This window comes from Crinia signifera, chromosome 3 (assembly GCF_055691185.1).
Source record: "Crinia signifera chromosome 3, ASM5569118v1, whole genome shotgun sequence".
NCBI classification, from domain to species: domain Eukaryota; kingdom Metazoa; phylum Chordata; class Amphibia; order Anura; family Myobatrachidae; genus Crinia; species Crinia signifera.
In genome coordinates this window covers 341,023,803-341,036,991 of record NC_139219.1, presented here as the reverse complement: position 1 = coordinate 341,036,991, position 13,189 = coordinate 341,023,803, and the positions used below count along the sequence as shown (strand labels likewise).

General features: G+C 50.4%; 2 protein-coding genes across 3 annotated transcripts in view; both read left to right on the top strand.

Moving 5' to 3' along the window:
• NRBP1 (nuclear receptor binding protein 1) overlaps positions 1-13,189 on the top strand; it is a 106,043-nt gene that overhangs the window by 71,675 nt on the left and 21,179 nt on the right. Inside the window, exon 12 of the mRNA XM_083175121.1 lies at positions 12,995-13,097. Within this exon, the coding sequence (XP_083031247.1) occupies positions 12,995-13,097 (103 nt within the window). The remainder of the gene's footprint in view (positions 1-12,994; positions 13,098-13,189) is intronic.
• Positions 5,843-12,985, top strand: LOC146064941 (uncharacterized). Of its 2 annotated transcripts, none has more exons than XM_083178985.1 (2): positions 5,843-11,287; positions 11,824-12,985. In XM_083178985.1, exon 1 carries the CDS (start codon positions 6,226-6,228, stop codon positions 7,372-7,374), a length of 1,149 nt encoding a protein of 382 aa, XP_083035111.1. In that variant the 5' UTR covers positions 5,843-6,225; the 3' UTR covers positions 7,375-11,287; positions 11,824-12,985. The 2 variants fall into 2 exon arrangements, with proteins under 2 accessions (XP_083035111.1, XP_083035110.1); XM_083178984.1 differs by having other exon boundaries at positions 5,843-11,976; positions 12,053-12,985.

Sequence of the window (13,189 nt, the reverse complement as noted above, 5' to 3'; positions counted from 1 at the left end):
TGTCTACGTCACTGCAATGTATGCCTAGTACAAGTAGTACATGCCTAGTACACACAGGTATGCTGTGTTATCTGTACCATATAGGCTAAATGTCTACGTCACTGCAATGTATGCCTAGTACAAGTAGTACATGCCTAGTACACACAGGTATGCTGTGTTATCGGCACCATATAGGCTAAATGTCTGTCACTGCAATGTATGCCTAGTACAAGTAGTACATGCCTAGTACACACAGGTATGCTGTGTTATCTGTACCATATAGGCTAAATGTCTACGTCACTGCAATGTATGCCTAGTACAAGTAGTACATGCCTAGTACACACAGGTATGCTGTGTTATCTGTACCATATAGGCTAAATGTCTACGTCACTGCAATGTATGCCTAGTACAAGTAGTACGTGCCTAGTACACACAGGTATGCTGTGTTATCTGTACCATATAGGCTAAATGTCTATGTCACTGTAGGCCTAGTACAAGTAGTACATGCCTAGTACACACAGGTATGCTGTGTTATCTGTACCATATAGGCTAAATGTCTACGTCACTGCAATGTATGCCTAGTACAAGTAGTACGTGCCTAGTACACACAGGTATGCTGTGTTATCTGTACCATATAGGCTAAATGTCTGTCACTGTAGGCCTAGTACAAGTAGTACATGCCTAGTACACACAGGTATGCTGTGTTATCTGTACCATATAGGCTAAATGTCTACGTCACTGCAATGTATGCCTAGTACAAGTAGTACGTGCCTAGTACACACAGGTATGCTGTGTTATCTGTACCATATAGGCTAAATGTCTATGTCACTGTAGGCCTAGTACAAGTAGTACATGCCTAGTACACACAGGTATGCTGTGTTATCTGTACCATATAGGCTAAATGTCTACGTCACTGCAATGTATGCCTAGTACAAGTAGTACATGCCTAGTACACACAGGTATGCTGTGTTATCTGTACCATATAGGCTAAATGTCTGTCACTGTAGGCCTAGTACAAGTAGTACATGCCTAGTACACACAGGTATGCTGTGTTATCTGTACCATATAGGCTAAATGTCTATGTCACTGTAGGCCTAGTACAAGTAGTACATGCCTAGTACACACAGGTATGCTGTGTTATCTGTACCATATAGGCTAAATGTCTACGTCACTGCAATGTATGCCTAGTACAAGTAGTACGTGCCTAGTACACACAGGTATGCTGTGTTATCTGTACCATATAGGCTAAATGTCTGTCACTGTAGGCCTAGTACAAGTAGTACATGCCTAGTACACACAGGTATGCTGTGTTATCTGTACCATATAGGCTAAATGTCTACGTCACTGCAATGTATGCCTAGTACAAGTAGTACGTGCCTAGTACACACAGGTATGCTGTGTTATCTGTACCATATAGGCTAAATGTCTATGTCACTGTAGGCCTAGTACAAGTAGTACATGCCTAGTACACACAGGTATGCTGTGTTATCTGTACCATATAGGCTAAATGTCTACGTCACTGCAATGTATGCCTAGTACAAGTAGTACGTGCCTAGTACACACAGGTATGCTGTGTTATCTGTACCATATAGGCTAAATGTCTGTCACTGTAGGCCTAGTACAAGTAGTACATGCCTAGTACACACAGGTATGCTGTGTTATCTGTACCATATAGGCTAAATGTCTACGTCACTGCAATGTATGCCTAGTACACACAGGTACGCTGTGTTATCTGTACCATATAGGCTAAATGTCTATGTCACTGCAATGTATGCCTAGTACAAGTAGTACATGCCTAGTACACACAGGTATGCTGTGTTATCTGTACCATATAGGCTAAATGTCTACGTCACTGCAATGTATGCCTAATACAAGTAGTACATGCCTAGTACACACAGGTATGCTGTGTTATCGGCACCATATAGGCTAAATGTCTACGTCACTGCAATGTATGCCTAGTACAAGTAGTACATGCCTAGTACACACAGGTATGCTGTGTTATCTGTACCATATAGGCTAAATGTCTACGTCACTGCAATGTATGCCTAGTACAAGTAGTACATGCCTAGTACACACAGGTACGCTGTGTTATCTGTACCATATAGGCTAAATGTCTACGTCACTGCAATGTATGCCTAGTACAAGTAGTACGTGCCTAGTACACACAGGTATGCTGTGTTATCTGTACCATATAGGCTAAATGTCTACGTCACTGCAATGTATGCCTAGTACAAGTAGTACATGCCTAGTACACACAGGTATGCTGTGTTATCGGCACCATATAGGCTAAATGTCTACGTCACTGCAATGTATGCCTAGTACAAGTAGTACATGCCTAGTACACACAGGTATGCTGTGTTATCGGCACCATATAGGCTAAATGTCTACGTCACTGCAATGTATGCCTAGTACAAGTAGTACATGCCTAGTACACACAGGTATGCTGTGTTATCTGTACCATATAGGCTAAATGTCTACGTCACTGCAATGTATGCCTAGTACAAGTAGTACATGCCTAGTACACACAGGTACGCTGTGTTATCGGCACCATATAGGCTAAATGTCTACGTCACTGCAATGTATGCCTAGTACAAGTAGTACATGCCTAGTACACACAGGTACGCTGTGTTATCGGCACCATATAGGCTGCCTGCCTATATCATTGCAATATGTGCTTAGTACAAGCTTACTGGGTACTGTGCGTAGCTTTCACAGGAGTATGATGTGTTGGCGGTGCCATATAGGCGTCCTGCCTATTTTATGGCATTGTTTGCCTTGTATGCTTGCTGTATATTGTGTACTGTATTAACACTATTCCTGCTTGTCAATAGTATGTTGTGTTCACGGTGCCTTTAGCTGCCGGTTCACAGTGCAATAATACTGCAATACCTTCCAGGGAAGTCCCTGGGGCTCTGGCGCTGATATCTGGTACATCCTGTGAAGCTGGCCTTCGGCCCCCATGATTGAGTAAAGCTTATACGCAAGCTGCTACAATGCGTGGGCGATGCCTACAGCTACAGCCTCCTCTCAGGAGCCTGCTTGGCCCAAGTTCTTTACTCCGTTGACGGTGCAGCTAGTAGACAAAGCTCTCATCTACACCGCCCCTGCAGCCTTGGACTAGCATCATCCTCAGGGTGGAACCCCCTTGAGTGGGTGCTTCCCTGTCCAACCTTGGCGGTTGTGGCCCCATGCACAGGGGAAGCGTTCTGTACCCGCAGGTTGTGGATACCCACGTTGTCCATACTCCTCCGTCAGCAGAGACAGAAATGAGGACACCTAGAAATAGGATTGTCTAGAGGGGGCCGTTGACGACGGTATTGTCGATGGGGGGCCTGTTATGAGGTCAATCCAACTCCTCGTCTTGAGGTGCCGGCCTTCATCTCAGCTGTCTAAGAGGTCCTTGCCCTAAATGACCCCGCTGAGCCGCCTACACCTTTGGGAACCTCCTTAGGTGTACTCTGGGTTTCCTTTTCAGGGTCCATGGGTCCCACAGGGGACATCGGGGTTGTAGGTGGGTCCAGGGGGTCCGAGGCACGAATCAGCGAAGCTTTTAAAGATTTCCCAGGATGCCCGGGTCCTCTCCCCTACAGTCCAGGCTCATCTAGTCAGTTTTTGTTTGGTGCCTGCAGGAAGCAGACGCACCCTTATATCCACGGGGGTTACCTTATTGAGGTAACCCCAGAAAGCTATTTTTATTTTCTAATTTTTATTTTTAAATCTGCCGCCTCGGCGGCAGAAGCCGCTTTGCGGCTGAGGCTGCTCACCGCCGTCAAGCACTGTCAAGTGATCTGTCTCTTCATCTCTAATATTGAGGCAATGAGGCAATACCTCATTGGTCACAACACTCAGTGATATCACTCTAGGTTTTCCTTAGTGAATTATCCTATTGTGCACTGTCAGCTCTCCTTGTCAGTGTGTTTTACACCATGTCTAAACGAGGGCGTCAGCAGACAGAATCCCCTCAGCTCTTGTCCTGCAAGGGCTGTGCTGCAGGCCTGTCTGATATGGATGTTGTTCAGGATGGCCTGTGTGTCAACTGCATATCCCCTACACAGTCCACTGCCACGGTACAACAACCCCCATGGGCAGCCTTCCAACAATTGCTGGGTACTCTTGTGGATCGCCTGCCCGCCACTATTGCTCCCCCTGTAGTCCAGCCCCCTCCACCTTGGGTGGATGCTCTGTCGACCACGGTGCAGACATTGCAACAGACTACGGTGGCTAAAAGCTGCTGCCCCAGACCGTACAGCCCAGTAGATCCCTGTTAACTCCGTTGCTGGCAGATACATGGGATGACACTGATACTGACGATGGTGGCGATGGGGGGGGATGATGTCGACAATGCAGGTGACGACATCAATTTAGATGATGATCAGGATGATCCCATGCCCATGGATACTCCTGCTGCTCAGGCAGAGACTCCTGACGTGGCATCCCTGATACATGCTATTAAAGAGGTTTTATTATATGACCCTGAGGAGCCTGAACCTGTCGCAAAGACAAAAGATCGGTGCTGCCTGTTTCATCTGGGTCCAATCTTGGGGACCAAACTGACAGGCGCCTGGAACAGGCTCTTAAGGCCACGTTTTCCTACACTGGCGCAGTTCAAAGGCCTACTATAGCGGCTACTTGGGCAGCTAAAGCTGTTCTCCTGTGGGTTCAGACCTTGGAGGACGAGCTTACACAGGACGCATCTGAGGATGCTAAACTGTGTATCCTCCATATTAAACAAGCAGCTTCCTATATAATGGACGCCATGTCGGATGCTGGCACACTAGCAGCCAAGGCTTCAGCTAGTTCTGTTTTAGCATGCCGCATCATCTGGCTCCGGCCTTGGAAAGTGGATTTAGAGTCCAAAAAGACCCTGGAGTTACTACCCTTTAAGGGTGAAACACTCTTTGGAGAGGAACTAAATAAAATAGTAGCCTCTCTGGCTGCAGCTAAAACTGCATGTCTCCCAACGGCCCTTCCTCAAAAGTCTAGACCTGCCTTTCGGTCCTTTCGCCCACAAGGAAAGGCCAGAGGTCAACCTTTTACAAAGCCTTTCCCCTCACGTAAACCTGGTAAGGCAAAACCAAAGCAGGCTTGAGCCGCTAGACAGGCCCCAAACAAGCCTGACAAACCTTCTGCATGATGGGATGGGCCTCCCGCAGGGAGAGACCCAGGTGGGAGGCAGACTTCTTCTATTATCCCAACAGTGGCTGTCCAAAACAAAGGACGCCTGGGTAAGGGAAGTGGTGTCTCGGGGCTACTCCATATCCTTCAAAAGGACACCACCCAAAAAGTTCTTTTGCACAGGCCTTCCACACGACCCTGTAAAAGCAGACCACCTGCAAAGAATATTGCAGTCCCTGCTACGGTCTCAGGTTATTGTCCCAGTACCTGCCCACCAGAAGGCTCTTCCTGGTCCCAAAGCAAAACGGGACATTCAGACCCATTCTGAACTTAAAGGCGCTAAACAAGTCAGTCAGAGTGTCCAAGTTCAGAATGGAAACGTTGAGGTCAATAATTCTGGCGCTGGAGGCTGGAGATTACATGGTATCCCTGGACATCCGGGATGCATACCTACATGTCCCCATCCTCCCAGCTCACCAACAGTACCTGAGGTTCGCGATCCTAAACAGGCACTTTCAATTCAGGGCTCTGCCTTTTGAACTGGCTACTGCCCCAAGGATCTTCACGAAGATCATGGCGGTAATGGCTTCCCTCCTACACCAGCAGGGCATTCGGGTATTCCCTTACTTAGACGACCTCTTGTTGGTGGCGAAATCGCCAGAAATCCTCCTGTTGCACCTGCAGACAACAATTGCAACTTTACGGTCCTGTAAAGTTGCAATTGTTGTCTGCAGGTGCAACAGGAGTGGCTCCTAAACTGGGAAAAGTCCACCCTGATTCCATCGCAACGCATGCTGCACCTGGGAGCTCTTCTGGACACCAAGGCCCTCCGGCTCTTTCTTCCAGCGGACAAAAGTGCTGCCTTACAGCAGCACATTCGCAAATTCCTCTCCAGCCCAAAGTTCACTGGGCGATAAAAATCCTAGGCCGGATGGTATCCACTTTCGACATGGTCGAGTGGGCCCAGTTCCACTCTCGCCCTCTTCAGAGTTTCATATTGAAGAGGTGGGACGGCCTGACCCATTATATCAGGACTACCTCCTTTCAACTGACACAGGAAGACCGGGAATCCCTCCAGTGGTGGCTACAAATGCAGCACCTGTCAACAGGCCGACCATTCTTGTTCGCCGAATGGCTGGTCCTCACAACCGACGCCAGCTTGCGAGGCTGGGGAGCGGTAGTAGGATCCCAGTCCTTGCAAGGCGTATGGACAGTGCAGGAATCCAGACTGTCCATCAACGTCCTGGAATTGAGGGCAGCGTACAACGCTCTGGTCGGAGCAAGGGACCTGCTTCAGGACAGACCAGTACAGATTCGCTCCGACAACGCCACGACGGTGGCGTACATAAACCGCCAAGGGGGCACCCGCAGTGTGGCGGCCCTACAGGAAGTTTCCAGAATTCTTTTGTGGGCGGAACAAAATCTTCCGGCACTCTCAGCTGTCTTCATCCCGGGTGTCCTGAACTGGGAAGCAGACTTCCTGAGCCGTCAGGACATTCATCCGTGGGAGTGGTCTCTCCACCCAGAGGTCTTTGCCACTCTGACAGACAGTTGGGGCGTGCCGGACGTGGATCTCATGGCGTCCAGACACAACCGCAAAGTGGAAAGGTTCGGATCCAGGACAAGAGATCCTCTAGCCGACTTCACAGACGTTCTGACAGTTCCATGGAGATTTCATCTCCCGTACGTATTTCCTCCAGTCAACATGATCCCAAGGATCATCAGGAAATTCAAAGTGGAACGCGGGAATCTGATATTGATAGCCCCATATTGGCCACGCAGGCCTTGGTTTGTGGACCTGCAACAAATGTCGCACCAGCCACACATTCCATTGCCATCTTGGAAGGATCTGTTGTCCCAGGGTCCCTGTCTACACCCGGACCCTCAGCATCTGTCTTTGACGGCATGGCGCTTGAAACTACCTTACTGAAACAGAAAGGTTTTTCCTCTAGAGTGGCTAGGACTATGATCCAGGCACGTAAACCGTCATCGTCCAGAATCTACTACCGGATTTGGCACACTTTCTTCTCTTGGTGTACTTCCAGAAAGTACAATCCCAAAGTCTTCAAAATGGCCAGAATTTTGGCTTTCCTACAGGCTGGCATCATTGAAAGTCCAAGTTTCAGCCCTATCGGTCTGGTTCCAAAGGAAAATTGCGCTTCTACCAGATGTCTGCACTTTCTTTCAGGGAGTACTACATGTACAGCCACCATATACTCCTCCTACCATGCCTTGGGACCTTACGCTAGTGTTACAGGCATTGACCAAGCCACCTTTTGAACCCTTACACTCAGTGGTCCTTAAGTGGCTTACTGTAAAAACAGTTTTCCTCCTGGCAATTTAATCTGCTAGGAGGGTCTCTGATCTTTCGGCCCTGACTTGGAAACCTCCCTTCCTTATCTTCCATGCGGACAGGGTGGTCCTGAGAACCAAACCGTCACACCTTCCTAAGGTTGTTTCCAGGTTCCACCTGAATCAAGAGATAGTGGTACCGGCCTTTACATCAGAAAATTTATCCCAGCAGGAACACCTTCTAGATGTGGTCAGGGCTCTGAATATATATATATATATATAACACCCAGTTGTGGAATGGCGCCAAGGTTAATAAAAGTCCATAAATATGGAGGTCCGATCTCCAATGAAGCACTCAGGGTAAATCTTCCAATCACTTTATTTTCAGAAATATATTCAAGACACGATGTACAGAAACGTCCCGACGCGTTTCGTCTTACACAGACTTCATCAGGGGAACAATTTTGTGTCTACAAATACAAACATTTAATTTTTAAAAACTTTTCATTAAAATTGCTTCAATGACGGACCCATAAATTTGTTTAAGAAAGTTTTTAGAACAACACCTATGATAGGTATGCGACCCACAAAGTGGGAGCATAAAAGAAGAAAAAGGAGAAGAAGGAGAGCTACGTGATGGTGAACCAAAGTTCCTTAGGAACAGATTGTAGAAATTTTCAGTGAAATATCTTTACATTAGTGAATACTGTATTACCTCGTGACATTAGGTGACATTAAATAAATTTATTTATTTTAAATTTTAGTGTGTGTACCTTTAATTTGATACTGATTTCCAACCAGCAATGGAATTTATAAAGAGGTGTCTCCTATACTTAGAGACCTCGTACAGGACAACCTTAGATCCTATGACAAAAGGGAGTATCTTATTTCAACTGTGATTAATTTTAAAAATTAATTGATAAACAAAGTGAGCAACTCCTCTTGCAGCTGACCGGTATCTGAGGAAAACCTGTTGCCTTCTATTAAGTATCGGGGACACTTTACCATGGGGGTGGCGGCTCTGGGCTGCACACACCTACGGGGGTCTGCGCTCTTGGAAGGCCCGAACTCTAAAACCCTTTTGAGGGTTCCTTCTTATTCGGGACCGAGCCATTAGATACTGTTTGGCAGCGGATATCCCTTCTGGGGGATTGCCATCTGCCCTACAGTCCAGGATCAGCCATCTCTTCTCCCCCTGGCGGGTGTCTGTGCATGCCTGCATGGGGGGCCCCTACGGTTTGTGGTGTCGGCCTTCGCATTGGCAGAATAGGCTTAGTTCCGTTCCCGCCCTCTACAGGGAAGGATTCTCTCCAGGGGTTTGGGACCCTACCACAATACCCGGCCCCAGAAGTTCACACAACAGTGCCTCTCTCCCTTTCAGGGTGGCTTCGGGGCAGAACTTCACTACAGGGATGGCCTTTCGGGATCCACCAGTGGACACTCCTTACCACGGAGGCTAGTCTCCATGTTTAGGGGGAGGTCACTTGTCAAAGGTCATTCCAGTGTATCTGGACCACTCTGTAGGCCCAGCTCTCCATCATCGTCCTCGAACTGAGGACAGTCTTGACTCTGAACCCTGACTTAGGGATCGCCCAGTGCAGGTTCAGTCGGACATTGCGACACGGGTGGCTTATGTTAACCACCAAGGTGGCACTCGCTGTCAGCCAGCAATTACAGAACCATCCTGCATCTTTCAGGGGCTAAAGAAGAGGATCCCTGTTCTTTCTGCAATCTTTATACTGGGAGTCCTATCTTGGGTAACGGTCTTCCTCGGCCGTCAGACCCTGGATGCCGGCGACTTGACCCTCCATAAGGAGGTGTTTCAAATGCTGGTACCATGTTGGAGCCTAACCGAGGTGGCCTTGTTGCCCTCTCGCTATAACCACATATCTCCACTGGGCGGATGACCCGGGGGGGCTTGCCTTGTGGAAGCCCTGTCTGCCCCGTGGCCGGCCACACTGATGGCGCATTTCCGCCATTCTTTCTCTTGCGAATAACTCGCAACCTTATGCCGGAGGACGGCATGTTGATGGCGCATTTCCCCCATACTTACTCCTCCTGCGAATGACTCGCAAGCAGATGCCGGAGGACAGCACGTTGATGGCGCATTTCCGCCATACTTACTCCTCTTGCGAATGACTCGCAATCAGATGCCGGAGGACAGCACGTTGATGGCGCATTTCCGCCATTCTTACTCCTCTTGCGAATTACTCGCAAGCGGATGCCGGAGGAGGACACATTGATCCTGGTTGCTCCACCGTGGCCCAGACGGATCTGGGTTTCGGATCTGTCAGTAGCTCCTCCTATTCACTTACCACTATGCACAGGCCTGCTCTCTCAGGGTCCACGTCTAACACTTGGCCTTGAGGCACCTGGCATTGACAGGGGGGCTGTTGAGACCTCCGGGTTAAGACCCAGCGGCTTTCACTCAAGAGTGATCCCCACCATGCTCAAGGTGAGGAAACCTTCCTAGACGGGGGTGTACCATTGCATATGGAGGGCTTATCTTTCCTGGTGTCAAGCTCTACGCTTCAATTTCCGGGACTCACTACCTGGCTTAGGGTTCTGTCCTTTTTGCAGAAGGGCCTGGAGGCTGGGTTGCATTTATCATCTTTAAAGGTTCAGATTTCGGCCTTGTACATCTGGTTCTGTCGACGGGTGGCCCTGTCAACGGATGTCTGCACATTCCTGCAGGGTGTCTTGCATATCCAGCCTCCCTTTGTTACCCGGTTGCCCCATGGGATCTCTCTAGTACTGTCGGCTTCAGGGCCCACCTTTTGGGCCCTTGCGGTAGGTGAACCGGTGTTGACTCACCTGGTAGATCATTTTCTTGTTGGCGATAGCTTTGGCCAGGGGAGTCTCTGACCCGTCAGCTCCATCCTGTAAGTCCTTTATTCTTGGTCTTTCGTTATGACCGGGTGGTTCTTTGTACCGTCCTCTCTCTCTCTCACCTGCCTTAGGTGATGTCCAGCTTTCCTGTCAACCAGGACATTATTGTTCCAACATGAAGTCAGTACGAGGTTTCTACTGCTTGGTTCTCCTTGGACGTTGTCCGGCTGTGGCGCATCTACAGTATGTGCGCCGTTCTGGGCCATTGCACTAGTTAGACTCTCTCTCTCTCTTTGTACTCTTATGGCTTTCAGATGAGAGGGTGGCCGGCCTCTACGCAAACTACTGCCCGCTGGATTCGCTCTGGCAGGCATATTTGGAAGCCTCCCTCCTGGTTCCGGTGGGGATTCGGGCACATTCCGTTAGGTCTGTGGGGGTGTCCTGGGCTGTTAGGGGCGGTGCTACAGTTGAACAAGTTTGCAGGGCGGCGACTTGGTCGTCCACCAATACTGTCTTGCATTTTTGACATGTTTGCCTCCCAGGACTCGGCCTTCGGCCAGAGTGTGTTGGCTGCGGCACAGGCGCGTCCCCACCCCTAGGTGGCTGCTTTAGGACGTCCCACTGTAACGCTGTGGACCCTGATGTCTCCCGAAGGAGAAAATTAGATTTATGTCTTACCTGGTAAATCTCTTTCTTCGAGGACATCAGGGGCCACAGGGATCCCTCCCTGCCGCGCCTGCTTTACTTCCGTTACGGTTAAGTTACGATTTTGTTATATTGTCCCTCGGTTGAGGGTACTAACATGTTTCAGAATGTGTTTCTGTGCGGTGCTTCTCTTCCTTCTATCTTGTCTCCTGCCTTGGCTTGTTAAAAAAACAGCTTCCTGGCGCTGGAGGCGGGGTAGAGGAGGGGAGGAGCCCGGCTTCCTGGGAGGCAGTTCAAGTTTAACCTCTAGGGGTCTGGTGCTCTCTCCCACTACCCACTGTAACGCTGTGGCCCCTGATGTCCTCGAAGAAAGATTTACCAGGTAAGACATAAATCTCATTATCTGTAGGACTGGGGAATACAGCAGGTATAGGGGTGTCACAGGACAACAGGAGAATGGGTGACAGCGTTACCCCTTATCTGTAGGACAGGGGAATACAGCAGGTGTAAGGGGTGTCACAGGACAGCGGGGGACAGTGACTGTGTTACCCCTTATCGGTAGGATAGGGGAATACAGCAGGTATAGGGGTGTCACAGGACAGGGGGGGACGGGTGACAGTGTTACCCCTTATCTGTAGTACAGGGGAATACAGCAGGTATAGGGGTGTCACAGGACAGCGGGGGACAGGTGACAGTGTTACCCCTTATCTGTAGTACAGGGGAATACAGCAGGTATAGGGGTGTCACAGGACAGCGGGGGGACGGTTGACAGTATTACCCGTTATCTGTAGGACAGGGGAATACAGCAGGTATAGGGGTGTCACAGGACAGCGGGGGGACAGGTGACAGTGTTACCCGTTATCTGTAGGACAGGGGAATACAGCAGGTATAGGGGTGTCACAGGACAGCGGGGGGACGGGTGACAGTGTTACCCCTTATCTGTAGGACAGGGGAATACAGCAGGTATAGGGGTGTCACAGGACAGCAGGGGTTGGGTGACAGTGTTACCCCTTATCTGTAGGACAGCGGAGTACAGCAGCTATAGGGGTGTCACAGGACAGCGGCGGGACAGGTGACAGTGTTACCCCTTATCTGTAGTACAGGGGAATACAGCAGGTATAGGGGTGTCACAGGACAGCGGGGGACAGGTGACATTGTTACCCCTTATCTGTAGTACAGGGGAATACAGAAGGTATAGAGGTGTCACAGGACAGCGGGGGGACGGGTGACTGCATTACCCCCTTAATGAATGGCGTCTGCACCCTCGCCTCCTGTAACAGTCATGGTGTCTGCACCCTCGCCTCCTGTAACAGCCATGGCGTCTGCACCCTCGCCTCCTGTAACAGTCATGGCGTCTGCACCCTCGCCTCCTGTAACAGTCATGGCGTCTGCACCCTCGCCTCCTGTAACAGCCATGGCGTCTGCACCCTCGCCTCCTGTAAACAGTCATGGCGTCTGCACCCTCGCCTCCTGTAAACAGTCATGGCGTCTGCACCCTCGCCTCCTGTAAACAGTCATGGCGTCTGCACCCTCGCCTCCTGTAAACAGTCATGGCGTCTGCACCCTCGCCTCCTGTAAACAGTCATGGCGTCCCGCACCCTCGCCTCCTGTAAACAGTCATGGCGTCTGCACCCTCGCCTCCTGTAACAGTCATGGCGTCCCGCACCCTCGCCTCCAGTTGCTGTCGTGGCGTCCCGCACCCTCGCCTCCAGTTGCTGTCGTGGCGTCCCGCACCCTCGCCTCCAGTTGCTGTCGTGGCGTCCCGCACCCTCGCCTCCAGTTGCTGTCGTGGCGTCCCGCACCCTCGCCTCCAGTTGCTGTCGTGGCGTCCCGCACCCTCGCCTCCAGTTGCTGTCGTGGCGTCCCGCACCCTCGCCTCCAGTTGCTGTCGTGGCGTCCCGCACCCTCGCCTCCAGTTGCTGTCGTGGCGTCCCGCACCCTCGCCTCCAGTTGCTGTCGTGGCGTCCCGCACCCTCGCCTCCAGTTGCTGTCATGGCGTCCCGCACCCTCGCCTCCAGTTGCTGTCGTGGCGTCCCGCACCCTCGCCTCCAGTTGCTGTCATGGCGTCCCGCACCCTCGCCTCCAGTTGCTGTCATGGCGTCCCGCACCCTCACCTCCCTGTGTCTCCCTGCAGATATGATACCTGAGAATGCCTTAGAAGAGATTACAAAGAACCGGGACATGAGCGCTGTGTTAGCGGAAATAACGCACCCTGACCGGGAAGGTGTCCGCATGATGTGAGTACATCCTCTGTCAGCCAATCCCAGTGCTACTTTTAGGAGAAACTGCAGGTAAAGGAAGGTGATTGGGCAAATAAATGCCTGCACAC

Bases quoted from the DNA above. Each gene is read 5' to 3' on its own strand.
- LOC146064941 (XM_083178985.1), top strand. From the start codon at position 6,226: ATGGCTGGTCCTCACAACCGACGCCAGCTTGCGAGGCTGGGGAGCGGT.